Below are 17,161 nucleotides of genomic sequence, written 5' to 3'. Positions count from 1 at the left end.
AGTGCAACTCGCAAATATGAGATCCAAGGATACAGTATTGAAAGCGGCCAGGGCAAAAAAATTTCTCATGTACCAAGGCAAAGGCATCAGAATTACGTCAGACCTGTCTACAGACCTGGAATGAGAAAAGGGTTGGGGAGCATATTTAAAGCTCTTTCAGAGAAAAACATGCAGCCAAGGATCCTTTATCCAGCAAGGCTGTCATTCAGAATTGATGGAGAAATAAAGACATTTCAGAATCGCCAGTCACTAACCAATTTTGTAACCACGAAACCAGCCCTACAGGAGATATTACGGGGGGTTCTATAAAAGTAAAAAGGCCCCAAGAGTGATACAGAACAGAAAGTCACAGCCAATACAAACAAAATATATAATATATATATATAATATAACAAAAAATCATTAAAAAAAAAGAATATTATTTGCTCTGAAGGACGTTGATGTGAAATGAAAAGCACATCCTCCCTCTGAGTCAAAAATGTCAGCGAGTCTCTCACCAGAGGCCCGTGGGATTGCGGAGGGCTCTGGCTGACACCCGCATCAGCACGTTTCTTGTGTTTCATGATCCTGAGATTGTAACATGGGTCATCACCGTCTTTTAAATCTTCTCTTGTTCTCTGATTGTTGAAGCAATGAGCGTTGCAGAAAATCTAGGAAACTGGGGCACCTGGGTGGCTCAGTCGGTTGAGCATCTGCCTTCGGCTCAGGTCATGATCTCAGGGTTCTGGGATCGAGCCCCACATCGGGCTCCTTGCTCAGCCAGGAGCCTGCTTCTCCCTCTGCCTCTGCCCCATCCCCCTGCTTGTGCCCTCTCTCTCTCTCTCAAATAAATAAATACTTAGAAAAGAAAAAATTTAGGAAACCGACAGGGACAACCACGGATAACATTTTTTGTGTGTTCACTGTTGGTTTTGACATGGTCACACGATACTGTGTGTGCACTTGTGTTTTACTTTTATTTTGCATATGCAGTTTTATGTGTGGCTCTTTTCCATGTCACCCTCATCTCAAGATTCTTCCACCGCCGATGGAAGTTCTTCATAGCACCCATTTTAAAGACGTGCAGTTGACTTACGTGACTGCGCTTCAGGGTCTCCCGCTTCCTTGGAGCCCTGTTTTGAAGTTTGGGTCCTGCCGCTTTCCCTGTTTGCTGCTGGTGAATATTTCGGGAGGGTAATGACTTTCCTCAATGTCGGGGGTCCGCCAGCGGGCGTCCTTCTGGCGTCTGTCTCAGGACTGACCCCCGCCTGGCCCCGCCCCCACAGCGACCTCTGTGACCTTGCGCTGCTGAAGCCGCTGTGGCAGCTCTTCAGCCACATGGAGTACAGCCTGTTTGAGGACGTGACGCAGCCGGGCATCCTCCTCCCCCTGCACCGCGCCCTCACCGAGCTCTTCTTCGTCACCGAGAACCGCGCCCAGGTGAGGGTCCCACCAGCGCTCCAGGGGCTGCCCTGCAGGGTCCTCACCTCTGCCCAAGCCTCTGGGAAGACTTTATTCTGTCAGGTCTAAAGCCAAAGGGGACAGAACTGCTTTTGGTTCGTCCTTGACAATAGTGAATTCTGGAGAATGAAACGGATGGGTTCTTCTTCCTCCTCCTTTTTCCTCCCATGAGCAGAGTAGGCCCATTGAATGTGAGAGATGAAGGCCTTTCAGAATTCTTTAGCTTACCCCTCATTTTCTACATGAGGAACGTGGGTGAGTCAGGGCAGAGCCCCCCCTGGACCCAGGCACAGGGCTGCTCCTGGTCCAGGCCCTTCCTCGGCTCTCCAGGGAGGTCGTGCCATGAGGCGCCCTGCAGAGCGAGACTGCTGTGGTTGTGGGTGGGTGTCCGCTGGGCACTGGTCCAGTGACGCTGCATCTCTGCTCTCTCCCCAGGAGCTCGGCCTGCTGCAGGATTACCTGCTGGCCTTAACCACTGATGACCACCTTCTCCGCTGCGCGGCACAGGTACTCTGTCCCCGCCAGAGCCAGCCGTCCCTGTCCCCGCTGCCCCCGGGGTCGGCACGGAGCTCTGTCCCAACCCAGTTGCTTCCCTCTGCTGTCCGAGAGCCGTTGAGCCCGGTTATCGGTGTCATTCATGTTAGACTGTGGGCTTAGAAGACATCAACAAGAATTTGTGTCTTTGAAACTAAAACAGCCAATGCCTTAAATCGACAGTTCGACTGAGGTTTCCGTACAGTCAGGTTTCAGACAGTTTGGGATGTAACTTTCTTCCCTGGTAGGAGAGCTCCTGACAGTTTGGTCCCAGGATCCCTCTGCACTTCTGAATTACTGGGGATCCCCAAAAGCTTGTGTTGACGTGTTCTACATACTGATATATGCCATTAGAAATTAAATGAGATTTTAAATGAGAAATTAAAACAAAAAACTTAAACATTTATCAGTTCATTTTAAGAAATAATAAACTCATTTCTTGTTCATATGAGTAACACATTCTGTGAAAAGCAGCTGTATTTTTCAAAATACAGTCGTTCCCGCGGAGAGCGGCGGTCGTCCGCATCTGCTCTGACAGAAAGCCCCCGGGCAGCGCCTCTGCTGCTGCGGCTGTCCTGGCGCACAGCGGCCTCAGGGAGACTCCGCGCTATGCTCGGCGACGTGCAGGGGGAGAAGGCAGACTCATGGCTCAGCATCACTGCGACAGTGTTTTCCACTGTGCAGAGCCCCTGTGAGGGTCTCAGGAGCCTCCAGGCCGAGACCACACGTTGAGAGCCTTAGGCTCACAGACCCCATGAATATCCGAGAGCTTGTGGTCCAGCCCTCCAGCGGACAGATGGGGACGCTGAGCTCAGACAAGGGGGAGGTTTGCCCAGGGTCACGCAGGAGTCGGCGTCTGTTCCTGGCACGTCTGCTCAGTGAACACACGGTCGTCTCGCAGGGAAGCCTGGAGGCTGCTGGGATGTGGGAATCCCCCATCAACTAAGAGGTGTTTGTATGAATTCTCCGGAGACCTGTGGGCAGAGGAGGAACTCCTGCCCCTCCTAACAGATCCTGCCCGCACTGCCTCGACCACCCCTGGTTTCATGACACACAGCGAAAATTGGAGATTTGACCATATGGCACCAAGAGCTCCGTGTCGTGTATTCCTGTGGGCTCCTCCCTCTTGCCTGTCCCCGTGTCCCGTCTCCTCGCCCTCATGCTGACCCGCCCCACAGGCTCCTCTGTGCTGGGCCAGTGCTCTGCCTCTTCCTCCCCCCACTGCCCTCTACTCTCGCTGTGCTGAGCTCGCACAGCGGCCTCGGCCTGGCTCCAGCGCTTCCCAGCACCTTCCTACTGGGGCCCACACTGGCTGCTTGTTTCTCCGCTTCTGTTCGTCTGAACTCTTCCCTTTCCCTAAAGAGCTTGCCCAGACGCCCCATGGGCCATGTCCTCTGGGTCCGCTGAGCCCACCGGCATTGCACCTGCACCTGTCTCAGAGCCGTGATAGTATTTCTGCCCTATGTTTGCAGCTCTCACGGGGTCTTGAGAGAAGCCGTCCCTCGCTGTAGGCTGGAGCTCTGGGTGAGGGGAACCACATCTGGCTCATGTCTGTCCCTACTCTCCCGATGACCCCCAGTGCTCAGCTGAGGGTCTTGTCCAGTTCGCACTTCATGAACGAACAAGTGAATGGTTCGACGTTGGCAGTGACCCTTTCTCCCTCCACAGGCTCTGCAGAACATTGCTGCTATCAGCCTGGCCATCAACTACCCAAACAAGGCAACCCGCCTCTGGAATGTCGAGTGTTAGAGATTGGTGTGGCGTGCATGGAACTAGCTAACCTGTCCGCAAGAACTTTAGAACGGACATTGAAACTCATTCAGGAAAACGCCTGTGGCGTCCGTGCCCAGCTGCCCTTGAGCTCCCACTTCCACTCCGAGTAGAATGCCAAACAGCCACGCGTCCGAGACCTTGCCGCGTCACGAGCTGGCACCGCGCGTGAGCAGCAGGGCGCAGAGCTGTTCAGGAGGGCCGACTGTTCCGAGACCCGCCTTCTTCAGGCTCTGTGCCTGTGGAAGCCACAGCCCGGCAAGACCTGAAAGGCTTCTCCTCGGCAAGGGTTCTGTCTCGCGGAGCTGGAGCGGCCGCACTTGCCCCTCCCATGAAGACAGAGCCTGCCCAGAGCTGCCGTCCTCGGCAGGGCCTCCCGCAGCAGCGGCCTGGCCTGGGAGCTCTTCTTCTGCTCTTGCTTCTTGGGACTGGGCAGTCCAAACCAAAGCCGGTGGGAGCTTGTCCTGGCCACGTGGCCGTCCCACAGAAGCCCTCGGTGAGCACAAGTGCCCTTGGTCACAGCCGGCGGGCCGCCCACGGGCATCGCTTTTGCTCTGGTTCCCAGCACATCTGCGTTTAGTTGTTTTCACATATTTCAGTTTCCACCTGACATTTTTAAAACACAACCACATGGCTCCCTTGGGAGGTCTCAAGGGTGCCCAGTGGAACGGCCATTCGGGGGACACGCTGTTTGTGTGAAAGCTTCTGTACTTAAAGACTTGGAGTGTTATCAGATGAGATATTATTTTAGAAGTTAAAAAAAAAAAAAACCCAAAACCAAAAAACAAACAAAAAATATATGATGCTTTTATTTCTTTTCCGTGGTCACGGTAACCCGTCACATCCACCTCTGGACTCCATGCTTGCTTGGCGGTCGTTGGTCTGGCAAAGCGGCAGTAGTTCTAGCCAGTGCTGTTTCCCATTCTCCTTTTTATGATCGCAGTCGTGCCCTGCAGTGCTGGTGATGAATGTGTTTCCAAAGCCATGCTTTGGAGTGTGAGGCCGGGCCGGCACGGGGGCTGTGTGCAAGCCTCAGCGGGACTCGCGGGCGCGAAGAGCGCCTCGGGCAGCTGCCATTCCAGTATGGCATCTGGGCCCACGGAAGGCTCCTTGCAGCTAGGGCCAAGCTGAGCAGGTCAGCCCCGCCATGTGACTGTTCCCTGCAGGGGTCTGGATTGGAAGGGCCCAAGACTGTGGGTCCCAGGAGGGTCTTCCTGCAGAAGCACTTCTGCCTTCCGGGTCAGGAGGCCGAGGGGCGGCAGCGTCCTGCAGCCCTAGAGTGTGGTCCCCAGTCAAGCCCCCAGGCTGCACGTGGAGCCCTCCTGTGAGGCACCATTCAACGGGGACGGGGCTGGGTGAGGAACTTGGTGACCTAAGGCCCGTTGCCCTGACCTCAGCAAGGTCCGAGACCCCGGCCCGTGTGGTGTCAGGATGCACTCAGGCAGGCATTGTGGTTTGGTAGAAACGCGTTCTCTTCCACTCTGCCTGCACCCCCAGAGAAGGCCCCACGTGCATACCACCCAGACCCAGGTGGTTCTCGCAGTGCAGAGGGAGGTCACAGAGCAGGTGTCGGGGCCCGACTCTGAGGGGGGGGGGGGGGTCTGAAAGACAAGACCGTGCACTCACCACTTCACCTCGCTGCCATCCACAGCCCTCAGGACCCGGACTGACTGACTCAGGCGGGACGGACAGGCAGGGCAGGGTCACACCTAGGGGCAGTCACCACCAACTTTGCTGTCTATCGTTGGGTGGCCGAATTGTAAATAAACCTGGCCTCTGCCCACTGTTGTCTGTCCTCGGCCTGGCTGTTCTGGTCTCTCTGACCACTTTGCATAGAGCGAGCCCGGGTTCTGCTTGGCACACAGCTGCTGCCCTCCCCTGCTCGCCCCACCGGCCCGGCCACCCTGCCTCCCACCCACCTCGGGTCCCAGTCGTCACCAAGGAACCGACACCTCCAAGACCAGCCTCCCTTTGATCCTCGGAGGCAGACTTGCCAGGCAGGAGCTAAAACTGGCAAGAATAAAGGTGTCGTGAAAACATGTGCCTGATCCATACAGAGGTTCTGACCCAAACCCCATATATTGTACGAAAGGACACTGCTCCTAATGGGAGGGGTGACTTATTTTCATCATCATTTTTAATTTGCTTTCTTACGGGTTCAGGATTTTGAATTTTTCTTGTTTGAAAGAAAGAATTTTGATTATATCAAGCTGAGTTCAGCCTGTAAAAAGGATGTGAAGTTGTGGGAAAAATATGCAAATGAAGAGAAATACATTGTACAAAGTCTATATAAGAAACGTACCGCTGCGTGTGGGGTTCTTTCTCCCTTCCCTTTTCTTCTGTCTCTCTCGTGAGGCTCGTACTTGGAGCTTCTACCAAGCCCAGAGGGATGGAATCGCCAGAGTCTCGAGGCCTCAGGGTCGGCAGGAACCAGGAGGGTCGCAGCTCAGTGGCCCCTCTGGCTCCAAGGCCCGAGCCTGGGCTGGAGCCGCGCAGGAAGCGGGCGGTCGAGGTTTATGTTCGCCCTGTGTCGCTCGGGCACTGCTGACTGCTGGGAGGTTTGCACCCACACTGCTGTCCCCCAGGTTGGCTCCTCCGGCCGGAATTGCCCCCTGTACCCCGCGCGGTTCACAGGGCAGCGAGTAGCCAGCCGAGCGGAGGGAGGCAGGACTCCGGGCCTCCTCCTGGCCGGCCTCTGTCTAAATGTGGGGCTGCCCTCTGCCGGTCCCTGGGTCTCGGCTTCCTCCTCCTTCAGTCTTGCTGGCGTCTCTGGTTTGCCACTCGCTGCTCCGCCCCCTCTTGGCCTCATTCCTCTGGCTGAGGGCTGGCTTCAGTGAATTAGACATTTCAGCGGGGGCCGGGCTTCACGGACCTTCAAGGGCCATTTGCTCCAGCTGGAAGCATCTGACACGTCTTCCCAGAGCCCCCACATTGCCTTCGAGGAATCGGGACAGCGGCCAGGACCCAGTATCAGCCCTCACCGTCCCTGCGGCCGGAGTGAGGCTCAGCAGAACAGGGTGCCCTGCGCCCACGCGGCCCTCATCTCCTCTCTCTCCTTCCTCACCGTGCCTCCTGCGCTCTGAGAAGTCGGTCCAGAGTCCACCTGAGCCCCGCGCTGCGCGGCGTTAGGACGCGGAGAGCAGGAGCGGAGGTGCTGAAGGTCGTGCTGAAGGTCGTCCGCCCACAGCAACACAGGAGTAAACAGTTGACAGCCACGGACACGATCTGAAGTCGAGCCTTTTAGAACGAGGGAAACAACCGGCCCCGCATTCTCCTGTGATCCAGACCTGGAGGTTACAACGGGTCAGCTCGGGGTCACACAGGAATGGGCAGAGCCAGACCAGCTCAGATCTGGTGTCCCGAAGCCACCGCCACAGCACGCACCTGCCCGATCATTCAGCATGCAAGTTCGTACGACAGAGCCACCTGGGTACAAAGCCAGGCTCTCATGCTCAGGCGGGTGGAAATGTGGCCCCGTGCGCCTGTGCACACAGTCACTCACCTGTGGCCCCTCCCGCCCCTTCCCCTTCTCCCCTGACAACAAATCCCCTTTTTTTTGCAGGCTGAGATACTTTAATCTCAGGAAAGGCAGGGCCTTCTGGGGGCTCAGGAGGACAACCAAGTTTGGGAGCTCCCCTCGTCTCCGTCTGCTGGACGCACACCATCCCAAGACCCACTGGTTGGAGCCTGCGTCCTCCAGTTGTGCAGAGTTAAGCTACAGTCTGCTGGGAGGCTTTTGCGGGGGGGTGGGGGTGTGCAGCCCCTGCTGGTTGCCTTTGGCTTTGGAGAGAGCAAGAGGCTTGCCACGCCCACAGCTACCTGGCCGCCTGGGGAGCGCGAGGCTGTTAGAGTGGAAGTCCAAGTCTGACTCCATAATTACATCATTCGGACCCTGAATGAGACCTGGAGCTACCAGTCTCCAGCCTGCATGTGCACGTGCATGTGTGCCCATGCAGGTGCGTGCACGAGTAGGTGTGCACGTGCGTGCGAGTAGGGTGGGGAGAGGGGAATCTAACTCGTCTGCAGCCAGCTGCAACTCAGGCTTTTCAAGTTTGTCAGTCAATGAATTCTCTTTTTAGCCTAAGTGAGTTTGGAGTGGGTGTAACTTGCAGCTGAAGAGGTCCACCTGCTTGCATGCACGTGTGCGTAATTTGTGCCCACAGAGAGGTGGGGGGAGGGGTAACTGGTGACGGGCACTAAGGAGGGCGCGGGATGTGATAAGTAAGCCCTGGTGTTCTATGCAGCTCATGAATCACGGAACTACCTCTGAAACTAATGATACACTATATGCTAATTAATTGAATTTAAATAAAATAAGTAAAAAAAAGCTGGTAGAAAGATATATAAAAATAATGACCACTTTTATGGAATATTGGCAAAATCCAAATTTAATACAAAGGGATACTCTCTTATTCTGTTTCAAAGTCCTGAATGTAAAGAAAAGCAGGAGCATGCCAACTTGGATTGTAGGTTTGCAAAGTGTTTTAAAAAATTTAATTTGGGGAGAAGGCAACATGTTTCAGCCAAGAACCCATGATTGAAATTCTCCAGCAAATCCCTCCCAGCTGAAAAAAAATTAATGATTTTTTCAAGGTCTACTTGTGTGGATACAGCAGTTTTGAAGCAGGTCAAGGACCCATTTTTCTTCCCTGAATCTTCATACAAATGGGTTCCCTGGGGTCCCCTCTAAGCAAGAGATGAAGGTTCTTCTCAGTTGATTAAACCAAGTGGAGCTTCATGGGGAAGACGGGGTCACCAGAAAAATGATTTTCAGAAATCTGAATTTATCTACAAATTATTGAGAGCACAGGCACAGTGAATAGATAGACGGTAACAAAGGTCTCCTGCTGGTCAGAGAGGGGCAGCGTTCAGGGCGGCTCTTTCGTGTACCTGAAACCCATGTGGGCACAGGACAGACACCGCTGCGGCTCCCGCGGGAAGTTAGAGCGAGAGCTGCAGCGACCCCAGACACGCCGTCTGTTTTTACCGAAGGAAAGCGGCTGGGCTTGACACGAGAAGCACCTCTGCTTCCAGTGACCAGCCAGGGGCCGAGAGGGGCATTCCGTTTCCAGGCCCCCCACCATTTGCTCACAGGCAGCTGCTAACAACCACCTCACCGAACTCCAGAGACTTCCTCGCTCAGAGCCTGCCTGAGCGACCTTGGGGAGGGAGGGTGATTCATGTGAAAGGTTCATGCAGAGATCTGCCCGCGTGAGATGAGCGAGCTCCAGGTTCCCAGTGCGCTCTGTGCACCTGTCAGCGTGCTAGCTACCTGCGACATGAGCAGTGATCAGAAGGTCCTTCCTCCTGGGCTCAATTTGTCTTCCTTCGGGGCATCCGGTCAGCTGCAATGGAGAACGAGGCTTGGTCTGGTGCCCCGTCTGGTCTCGTGTCACCCTCTGCTCACTCCTTAGATTGGCCAAGATCAGCAGCTCACTGGGAGGCCTTTTGATGAGAGTGGTTGGCCGTCTGGATCTCTTGGGTTCTCGTTAGTTCTCCGCTCTTTGGTGCATCTCGAGTCATCCCGAGTCTGGAAGATGGGGCAGTGGACGTTACTAAAAGCTCAGGTCGATTTGGAGTCTGGGGCTCAGGATCATGTTTACCCCATACTGGTTCCTCCCCAGAAGGGCTTCCCAGAGGTCAGAGGGAGTAAGCCCTTGAGACTCACAAACTTGTGTGACTTGGGCTTCCTGCTGACAAGCACAGACTGTACGCTTGGGAAACCCAACTGTCACCCTATGAGGGCACCCAGCAGGGAGGAGGCAGGAGGGGTCAAACGGGTTTCATAAGAAAGCTGTTCTGTGTTCCTTAGGTGCCTTGGCTTATTTTCTCCTTTGCCATCTTTTTCCACGTTTCCCCTTTTCCTTGCCACTTTCCTTTACATTTTTCTCTGTGGTCTTTTAAATGATCTCTTATTGTTAGATATCGTTTATTGTTAAATATTGCAATAAACTACATACAGCATTTCAATATATATTGGATTTGGGGAAGGGGGAGCCAGTGGTATGCAGAAGACAGGCAAATATGTTATTTCTAGTTTTCCCTGTATGTTCTAGTGATTGAGATTAATAAGAAGCTAATGGGAATAAGTATTTAATGGGCAACTTTATTTTTTTATGTTTTTAAAAGGATTTTATTTATTTGAGAGAGAGAGAGCTGTGCAGGGGGGAGAGGCAGAGGGAGAGGGAGAGGGGAAGCAGACTCCCTGCTGAACAGGAAACCAGACACGGGGCTCAATCCCAGGACCTCGGGGTCATGACCTGAGCTGAAGGCAGACGCTTCACTGACTGCGCCCCCCAGGTGCCCCAATGGGAAACTTTGAATGCTAGATGCAGTGGAATTCAAGCTGGAGGATTTGTCTAGGACTCCAATTAAGAGCTCAATTGTCAAGGTCATTTTGCTGTCCTCCAAGATCAAGGACAGGCAGGTTCTCGGCAATGAGCATCCTGGAGTCATTACTCAGCCACGTGGAAATCCCCTGCATCCGCCCTNNNNTACTCCCCTGCTGAACCAACGTCTGTAGCTACCGTGAACCTTCCCCTCTGCGTTCACACTGCTGTTGGCTTCAGGGACATACACAGAACTGTAATAACAAGAGCCACTTCTCATTGCGTGCTTTCTCATCAGCTGCTGCATTAGACATTTCACGTTGTTTTCACGACAGCCGACTGGTGACCACAGTGCAGCATCAGGGGACGCGCTCTGCCTGACCCGCGACCCCAGGGGCACTGGGGGCGTTCTAGCTCCAGACGATCTACACACTGCAAATCGGCCTGAGCGTGGCCTCTGCGGTCTGTGTTCTTTGCCCCTGGGTGTGGCTCTTTCTCTGCTGCTTTTGCTTTCCTCTGAACTGCACTATTTTGTGTGGCTTCGGTCCTGTTAATTGACACAAATTCTTTCTGAAAATAAGTGGAATATCAGTCATACTTGTTTCCCAGGTTATTCAATAGTAACAGCCTTTTCCCGGGCCCCCTGGGCCTTCATCTGCTCGCCCTAAGAACAGCTCCGAGAATTTTAAAAACATATTATACTTTCAACAGTTTCAAAGAATTACTTCGGTTTTTTAAAAAACTCAGCAAAAAGTCACACTTTTAATAATCTGTAAAATGATCTATAAACATTGAATGAACAAGGTTTTACAGGATGAAGAACAGTTGGCTTTGTGGTGGGGTTTGCGCTACTATTTACTCGCTGTTGCCCCCGTGTGGCCACTCTCCAGATTGCACGTGGCGGAGGGTGTTTCAACCTATCAAATTCAAGGGAGAATAAGAGAATAGGTTGGTCCCTGGATCCCCTAACTCCTAAAAACCATCAGATAATTTATGAGCCATATTCTAAATCAGAATGTATCTTTTTTTTAAATGATTTTTTATTATATTATGTTAGTCACCATACAATACGTCCCCGGTTTCCGATGTAAGGCTCAATGATTCATTAGTTGCGTATAACACCCAGTGCACCATGCAATACGTGCCCTCCTTACTACCCATCACCGGCCTATCCCATTCCCCCACCCCCCTCCCCTCTGAGGTCCTCAGTTTGTTTCTCATAGTCCATAGTCTCTCATGTTTCATTCCCCCTTCTGATTACCCCCCCTTCTTTATCCCTTTCTTCTCCTACCGATCTTCCTAGTTCTTATGTTCCATAGATGAGAGAAATCATATGATAGTTGTCTCTCTCTGCTTGACTTATTTCACTTAGCATTATCTCCTCCAGTGCCGTCCATGTTGCAGCAAATGTTGAGAACTCGTTCTTTCTGATAGCTGAGTAATATTCCATTGTATATATGGACCACAACCTAAATCAGAATATATCTTAACTAGATATTAGTGTTCGGGTCAAGTTGCATGCATTAATTATGTAGAGCTTTTTGTATGTCAATCATACCTCTATGAAGTGTATTTTTAAAAAATAAAATGGGACAGAATATAGTCACTCAAACCACTGAGCACCTTACCTGTCTCAGTAAATATGTAAATAAACATAATTGTTGTTTAGCCTTAGCTGAGGACAGGGAGCTGGTCCTACGGGTACTTGGCAGGTGGCCTCTGTGGCCAGCTGCCCATCTCCCCGCTGCACCCACACCCAGCTCAGCACATCCTCCGCTATGCTCAAGGGCAGCCCACACAGAGGGACCAGGTCCAGGTGTGGCTCCCTCCTGTCAGGCAAGGCTTGCTTCCGACATGTAGAGAAGGTGGCCACTCATGGACATGTGACATTTTCTTTTGGTTGCTTGCTATCTTCCTCCCCAGCTGGAGCCCAAACCCCAAATTTGACAGTGAACTTTATCCCCTAAGCCCAAAGTCTTAAACGCTAAACCCAAAATCATAAGCCTAAAGCCCTAAACCCTAACTCTTATCATTACCCTCACCCTAAACCCTCACCCTCACCCTGATCCAAAACACAAACTCTGATCTAGAACCCTGATCCAAACTTGAACCTGAAACTGAACCCAAACCCAAACCCTTAATCACACTTTGTTTATGCATTCCCCATTGATGGACATTAGCATGGTTCCTACCTTTTGATTATTGTGAACATTGTTAGGGTTGGGCGTTAGGGTTAGGGTCTTGGGTTGGGGTCAGGGCCAGGCTTGAGATCAAGTTCAGGTCAGAGTGTGGGTCTGCTTCAGGGTCAGGGCCAGGGTCATGTTCAGTGCCACTGTTTGGGTCAGGGACAGTTGTCCTTCCATATTGTTTCCAATTAAGTGTTCTTTAGCTATTTTTGGAGAAGTTGGGGGATATTGGGCTCCATTCTGCTTGAATTTTCAGAGTTTAATGGACTCAGCTGGACCCAGGGAGGGAGCACGTGCTTCCACGGAACGGTGAGCTCACCTGGTCCTGCACTGCCTCCACCGCCTGCAGAGGGCGCAGGACCCCAGCTCCCACCCGCAGCCGGGCATGCGCAGACGCTGTGACGGAGCCCGGCCTCCTCAGGACCAGCTGTGGAGGGCGTGGGGCAGCGTCCACACTAACAGGAGCCGCAGTGGAGGACGTGGGGCAGCGTCCACGCTGTCAGGAGTCCGCTCTCCTCAGGACCCGCTGTGGAGGACGTGGGTCCGGGTCCACACCGACGGACCCGGGTCTCCTCAGGACCCGCCGCGGGAGGAGAAGGTGAGGAGAAGCCGCCTGAGCGGGGACTGCCGAGGGGTCCGTGCTCACAGGAGCCCGCGGAGGCAGGGCGCGCGGGTAGACGGTGGGGTTTCCGTGGTTTCTGTGCGGTGCCGTGGGGTCCCTGGTGGGGCTGCGCGAGGGGCTGTGGGGTCTCCCCTCTCTGGGCTCTGATCCGCTGGGCTGGTCCGCGGGTCCGTGTTTACGCGCACACGGATCCGGTTCCGGGGGCTCCGCAGGCGTCTGCCATCAGGGAGCCTCCGGCCGCCCACCCGGTGCTCGTGCTCCCCCGGCCTCGGCCCCGCAGGGTCCTCCGGCGTCCACAGCCGGTCCGGGCAGTCGGTTCGGCGTCTGGAGGTTCGGTAGCGACAGCGCGGACTCTGCAGACAGACGGCTGTGGGGAGAGCAGGTGTTCTCACGGCGTCGGTTCTTCCCCGAGCGCAGAGTGTCTTCCGGTCTCCGCGTGCCGCCCTCGACGTCTGTCGTCGGTGTCTCACGGGTGTCCGTCTGTCGTCGGTGTCTCCTGGGTGTCCTAGGACAGGGCTGTCCGTCTCCCTCGAGGTCTGTCGTCAGTGTCTCCCGGGTGTCCTAGGACAGGGCTGTCCGTCTCCCCAGACATGTGTCGTCGGTGTCTCCCGGGTGTCCGAGAGCAGGGCTGTCCGTCTCCCTCGACGTCTGTCGTCGGTGTCTCCCGGGTGTCCGAGAACAGGGCTGTCCGTCTCCCTCGAGGTCTGTCGTCGGTGTCTCACGGGTATCCGAGGACAGGGCTGTCTGTCGCCGTGACGTCTGTCGTCGGTGTATCATTTGTGTCCGAGAGCAGGGCTGTGCCCTTTCTGGTATTTCACGGAGGAGGAGGAGGAAGTTGGGAGGGCTGTTCTGAAGGAAAGTCCCCTGGAGAGAAGCGGGGTTCGGGGTGATGGAGGTTCTCCCCAGCTGAGCTGCAGGGGTGGTGATTTCTGGGAGCAGGTGAAACCGGGGTCTTCCCCTTTGGGGCCTGTGACTGATGATTCTCTGCTGTGGGGCTTCTAATGTGGGGCCTGTAACTGACACTGAGTGGTCGGCTCCCCGCCCAGTCCCCTTTCTGGCGACCCCAGTCCACTTTACCGAGGTTTCCCTTCATGCATTTTCAGAGTTCTAAGCATTTTTTGGTGGAGCGTTGTGGAAAATTGGAATTCCAGATCCTGCTGCTTCTCCTGCACCCAAGACACAGGGGCCGCCAATGTCATTCTCCCACGAGTCTCTTGCTAACGTGTGGCCTCCTACCCTGGCGAGTGGCCTCTCCGTGGTGGGTGAACTGGGTCTGGGAGGACTTGGCCTCCATCACGAAGCTTGGTGCCTCTGCTCCTGTGACCTGGTGCTGACGTGGTTGTTCCTAAGAGTACTTGACTCTGCGGTGATTTCAAAGTGCAGTGAACTTGTCGCAGCAGCACAAATAACCCTTTATCTCCACACGCAGACTCCCCAGCTGTCGTTTCTTTACCACACGGGATACTTCAGTGCGTTTTACCCCGAACAGGGACACGCTCCCGCGGATCCACCACATAGCCCTGAACGAGGAAATCATCGTGGTTTCCATATTATAACCCAGACCACAGGCCCCACTTCAATGGTAGCCACCTGCCCCGCTGTCTGAAATGGCCTGCTCCATTCGGATCCAGTTTTCTTCTTCCGGAACTTCTCCCGAGACTTTCCCGTACTTGCACAACTCTGATGGATTTAAGTAGCACAGATGGCTCCAATCTGGGTGGCCTTTTCCAGATGGCTTGTCACTTGGGCTGTTTTCAGTGTCTATCCACGTGGTGACATGCATCAGTCCTTCATTCACTTTTTCACTATGACTAAACATTAATAACATTTACCATTTAAAGCATTTTAGGTACACAATTCTGTGGCCTTAGCCGAGTTCACACGGTTGTACATCATTGCCCAGAACTTCTTCCTTCTCCCCAGGGAGACTCTGTATGCCTGAAACACCGACTCCCAATTCCCCTTTTCCCTTGTCCCCTGCAGCCACATTATACTTTGTGTTTCAGATACTTCATATAAGTGGGATCACTCAGTATCTGTCCTCCTGTGACTGGCTGATTTCTCTCAGCGTAATGACTTCCAGGTTCAGTCCATGTTGTAGCCTGTGTCAGAACTCCCTTTGTTTTTAAGGCTGAATCGTGTTCCATTGTGTATATACCACATTTTGTGTATCCATTCATCTGTCAGTGGACACTTGGGTTGCTTCCTCCTTTTGGCTGCTGTGAAAAATGCTGTTCTGAATAAGGGCACATGAATATCTGCTCGTCTCTGCTTTCAATTCTTTTGGGTACATATGCTGAAATGGAATTCTGTGTTAAATGTTTTGAAGAGCCACCATATTGGTTTTCACAGATGCACCATTTTGCTTTATTCCTTTATATGGCACAACAATGTTGCCATTTATGGATCTACCCCATTTTGTGTATCCATGCATTTGTTGATGGACAACTGGGTTGCATCCACCTTTTGGTTATTGTGAAAAACGCTGCTATGAGTATTTGTGTACCTGTTGTTGGTTTTCTTTGAACAACTGTTTTCAATTCTTTGGGAGTATATATCCAGGAGCAGAATGGTTGAACCATATGACAATTCTATTTTTGTCTTTTTGAGGAAATGCAAACTATTTTACACATAGGCTGCACCACCATTGTACATTTCCCAAGCAAGGTTAAAGGTTCCGGTTTTCCAACATCCTTACCAACATTTATTATTTCAGGTTTCTTGATTACACTGATTCTCCTGTGTGTAAAAGCATATGTCACTGTAGTTTAAGTCTGCATTTCATAATGACTAATGATGTTTAGTATCTTTTCAAGTGTTATTGATCATTTTTTTGTCTTCTCTGGAGAAAGGTCTATCCAAGTCCCTTGTCCATTTTTAAAATTTTGATGTCCTTTGTTGATGAGTTGTAAAAGCACTTTATATATTCTGGATAACAGACTTTTCCCAGTTAAATAATTTTCAATATTTTCTTCCATTCTGTGGGCTTTTTTATGCACAAGGGTTTCTAATTTCGAGGAAATTAAATTTCTCTATGTTTTCTTTCCTCACTTATGATTTGGTGTCAGATCTAAAAGCATTGCTAAATCCAAGGTCATGAAGATTTATCCCCATTTATTTCTCACTGAGTTTATAATTTTACCTCTTACATTTAAGCCTTTAACTTATTTTGAGTTAATGTTTATCTGTGGTGTGAGGTAAGGGTCCACTTTCATTTCTTGCACATGGATAGCCAATTGTTTAGCACTCTTTGTTGAAAAGACCTTTCTCTCCTCAATGAAATGTTGTCCACCCATATCAAAATTCAATTGGCCATAAATGAAAGGGTTTATCGATTAAATCCTACTGATCTGTATGCATACCTTTATGACAGTATCACAATGTTTTATTTACTGTTACTTTGTATTATGCTTTGAAATTGGGAAGTATGAGCTTCCATCTTTGATTTTCTTTGTCAAGATAGTTTTGGCTATCTCGTGGTCCCTGATTTTCCATATGACCTTAGAATTAGCTTATGTGTTTCCTTCCAGAGGCCTCTGTGAATTTCCCTGGGAACCACATTGAGTCTGCATATTGCATTGTGTACTATCTTTTCCTCACCAGGGGGTGTCTTCACAATTATTTAGGTTTTCTTTAATTTTAATCAGTAGTGTTTTGTAATTTTCAGCGTAAAAGACTTACACCTTAATTACATTTATTCCTAAATATTTTGTCAATGTTTATGGTACCGAAAATGAAATTGTTTCCTTAAACCCCTTTTGGATGATTCATTGCTAGTGTATACAAATAAGAGAGATTTTGTGTATTGGTATTTTGTCCTATAACTTTGCTGAATTAGGTGACTAGCTGTAATCATTTTTCGTTGATTCTTTAGGACGCTTTCTATATAAGATGTTATCATCTCTGGTCTCTGAATAGCCATAGTTCTATTGTTTCCATTCACATGTGGATACCTTTTCTCTTGCCTCATTTTTCTGGGTAGAACTTTCAGTCCATTATTGAGCAATATCTTTGCTGTAGGTATATTGAACAAATTACCTTTTATTCCTACTTTCTTGAGTGTTTAATCATGAACTTATACTGGATTTTGGTTAGAAACTTTTTTTGCATCAATTAATATGATCACAAGTTTTTATGTGAAACACTATTGCAGTGTATAACATTGCTTGGATTCACTATGTTGAATAGCCTTCGAAGTTTTGGTGAAGAGACACTTGTTTATGGTGCACAAGACATTTATGTCCTCTTGGTTTCATATGGCAATTATTCTGATGTGGTTT

At 51.3% G+C, this 17,161-nt stretch overlaps 1 protein-coding gene and 1 long non-coding RNA gene across 2 annotated transcripts in view; both read left to right on the top strand.

Annotated features, from left to right (window-relative positions):
• Positions 1-6,045, top strand: part of ZZEF1 (zinc finger ZZ-type and EF-hand domain containing 1) — a 99,779-nt gene extending 93,734 nt beyond the window's left edge. Inside the window, exons 53-55 of the mRNA XM_040629827.1 lie at positions 1,266-1,419; positions 1,876-1,947; positions 3,643-6,045. Coding sequence (XP_040485761.1) covers positions 1,266-1,419; positions 1,876-1,947; positions 3,643-3,723 — 307 coding nt within the window. The 3' untranslated portion in view covers positions 3,724-6,045. The remainder of the gene's footprint in view (positions 1-1,265; positions 1,420-1,875; positions 1,948-3,642) is intronic.
• Positions 6,046-12,100: 6,055 nt separating this feature from the next.
• Positions 12,101-16,633, top strand: LOC121102412. Its single transcript, XR_005834499.1, has 2 exons — positions 12,101-12,857; positions 13,985-16,633. It is a non-coding gene; the product is annotated as an uncharacterized LOC121102412 (long non-coding RNA).
• The last annotated feature ends 528 nt before the right edge of the window (positions 16,634-17,161 follow it).

This window comes from Ursus maritimus, unplaced genomic scaffold (assembly GCF_017311325.1).
Source record: "Ursus maritimus isolate PB19 unplaced genomic scaffold, ASM1731132v1 scaffold_14, whole genome shotgun sequence".
In the NCBI taxonomy this organism is placed as follows: Eukaryota; Metazoa; Chordata; class Mammalia; order Carnivora; family Ursidae; genus Ursus; species Ursus maritimus.
The sequence above is the reverse complement of the archived record's forward strand: the minus strand, read 5'-3'. Positions and strand labels throughout refer to the sequence as shown.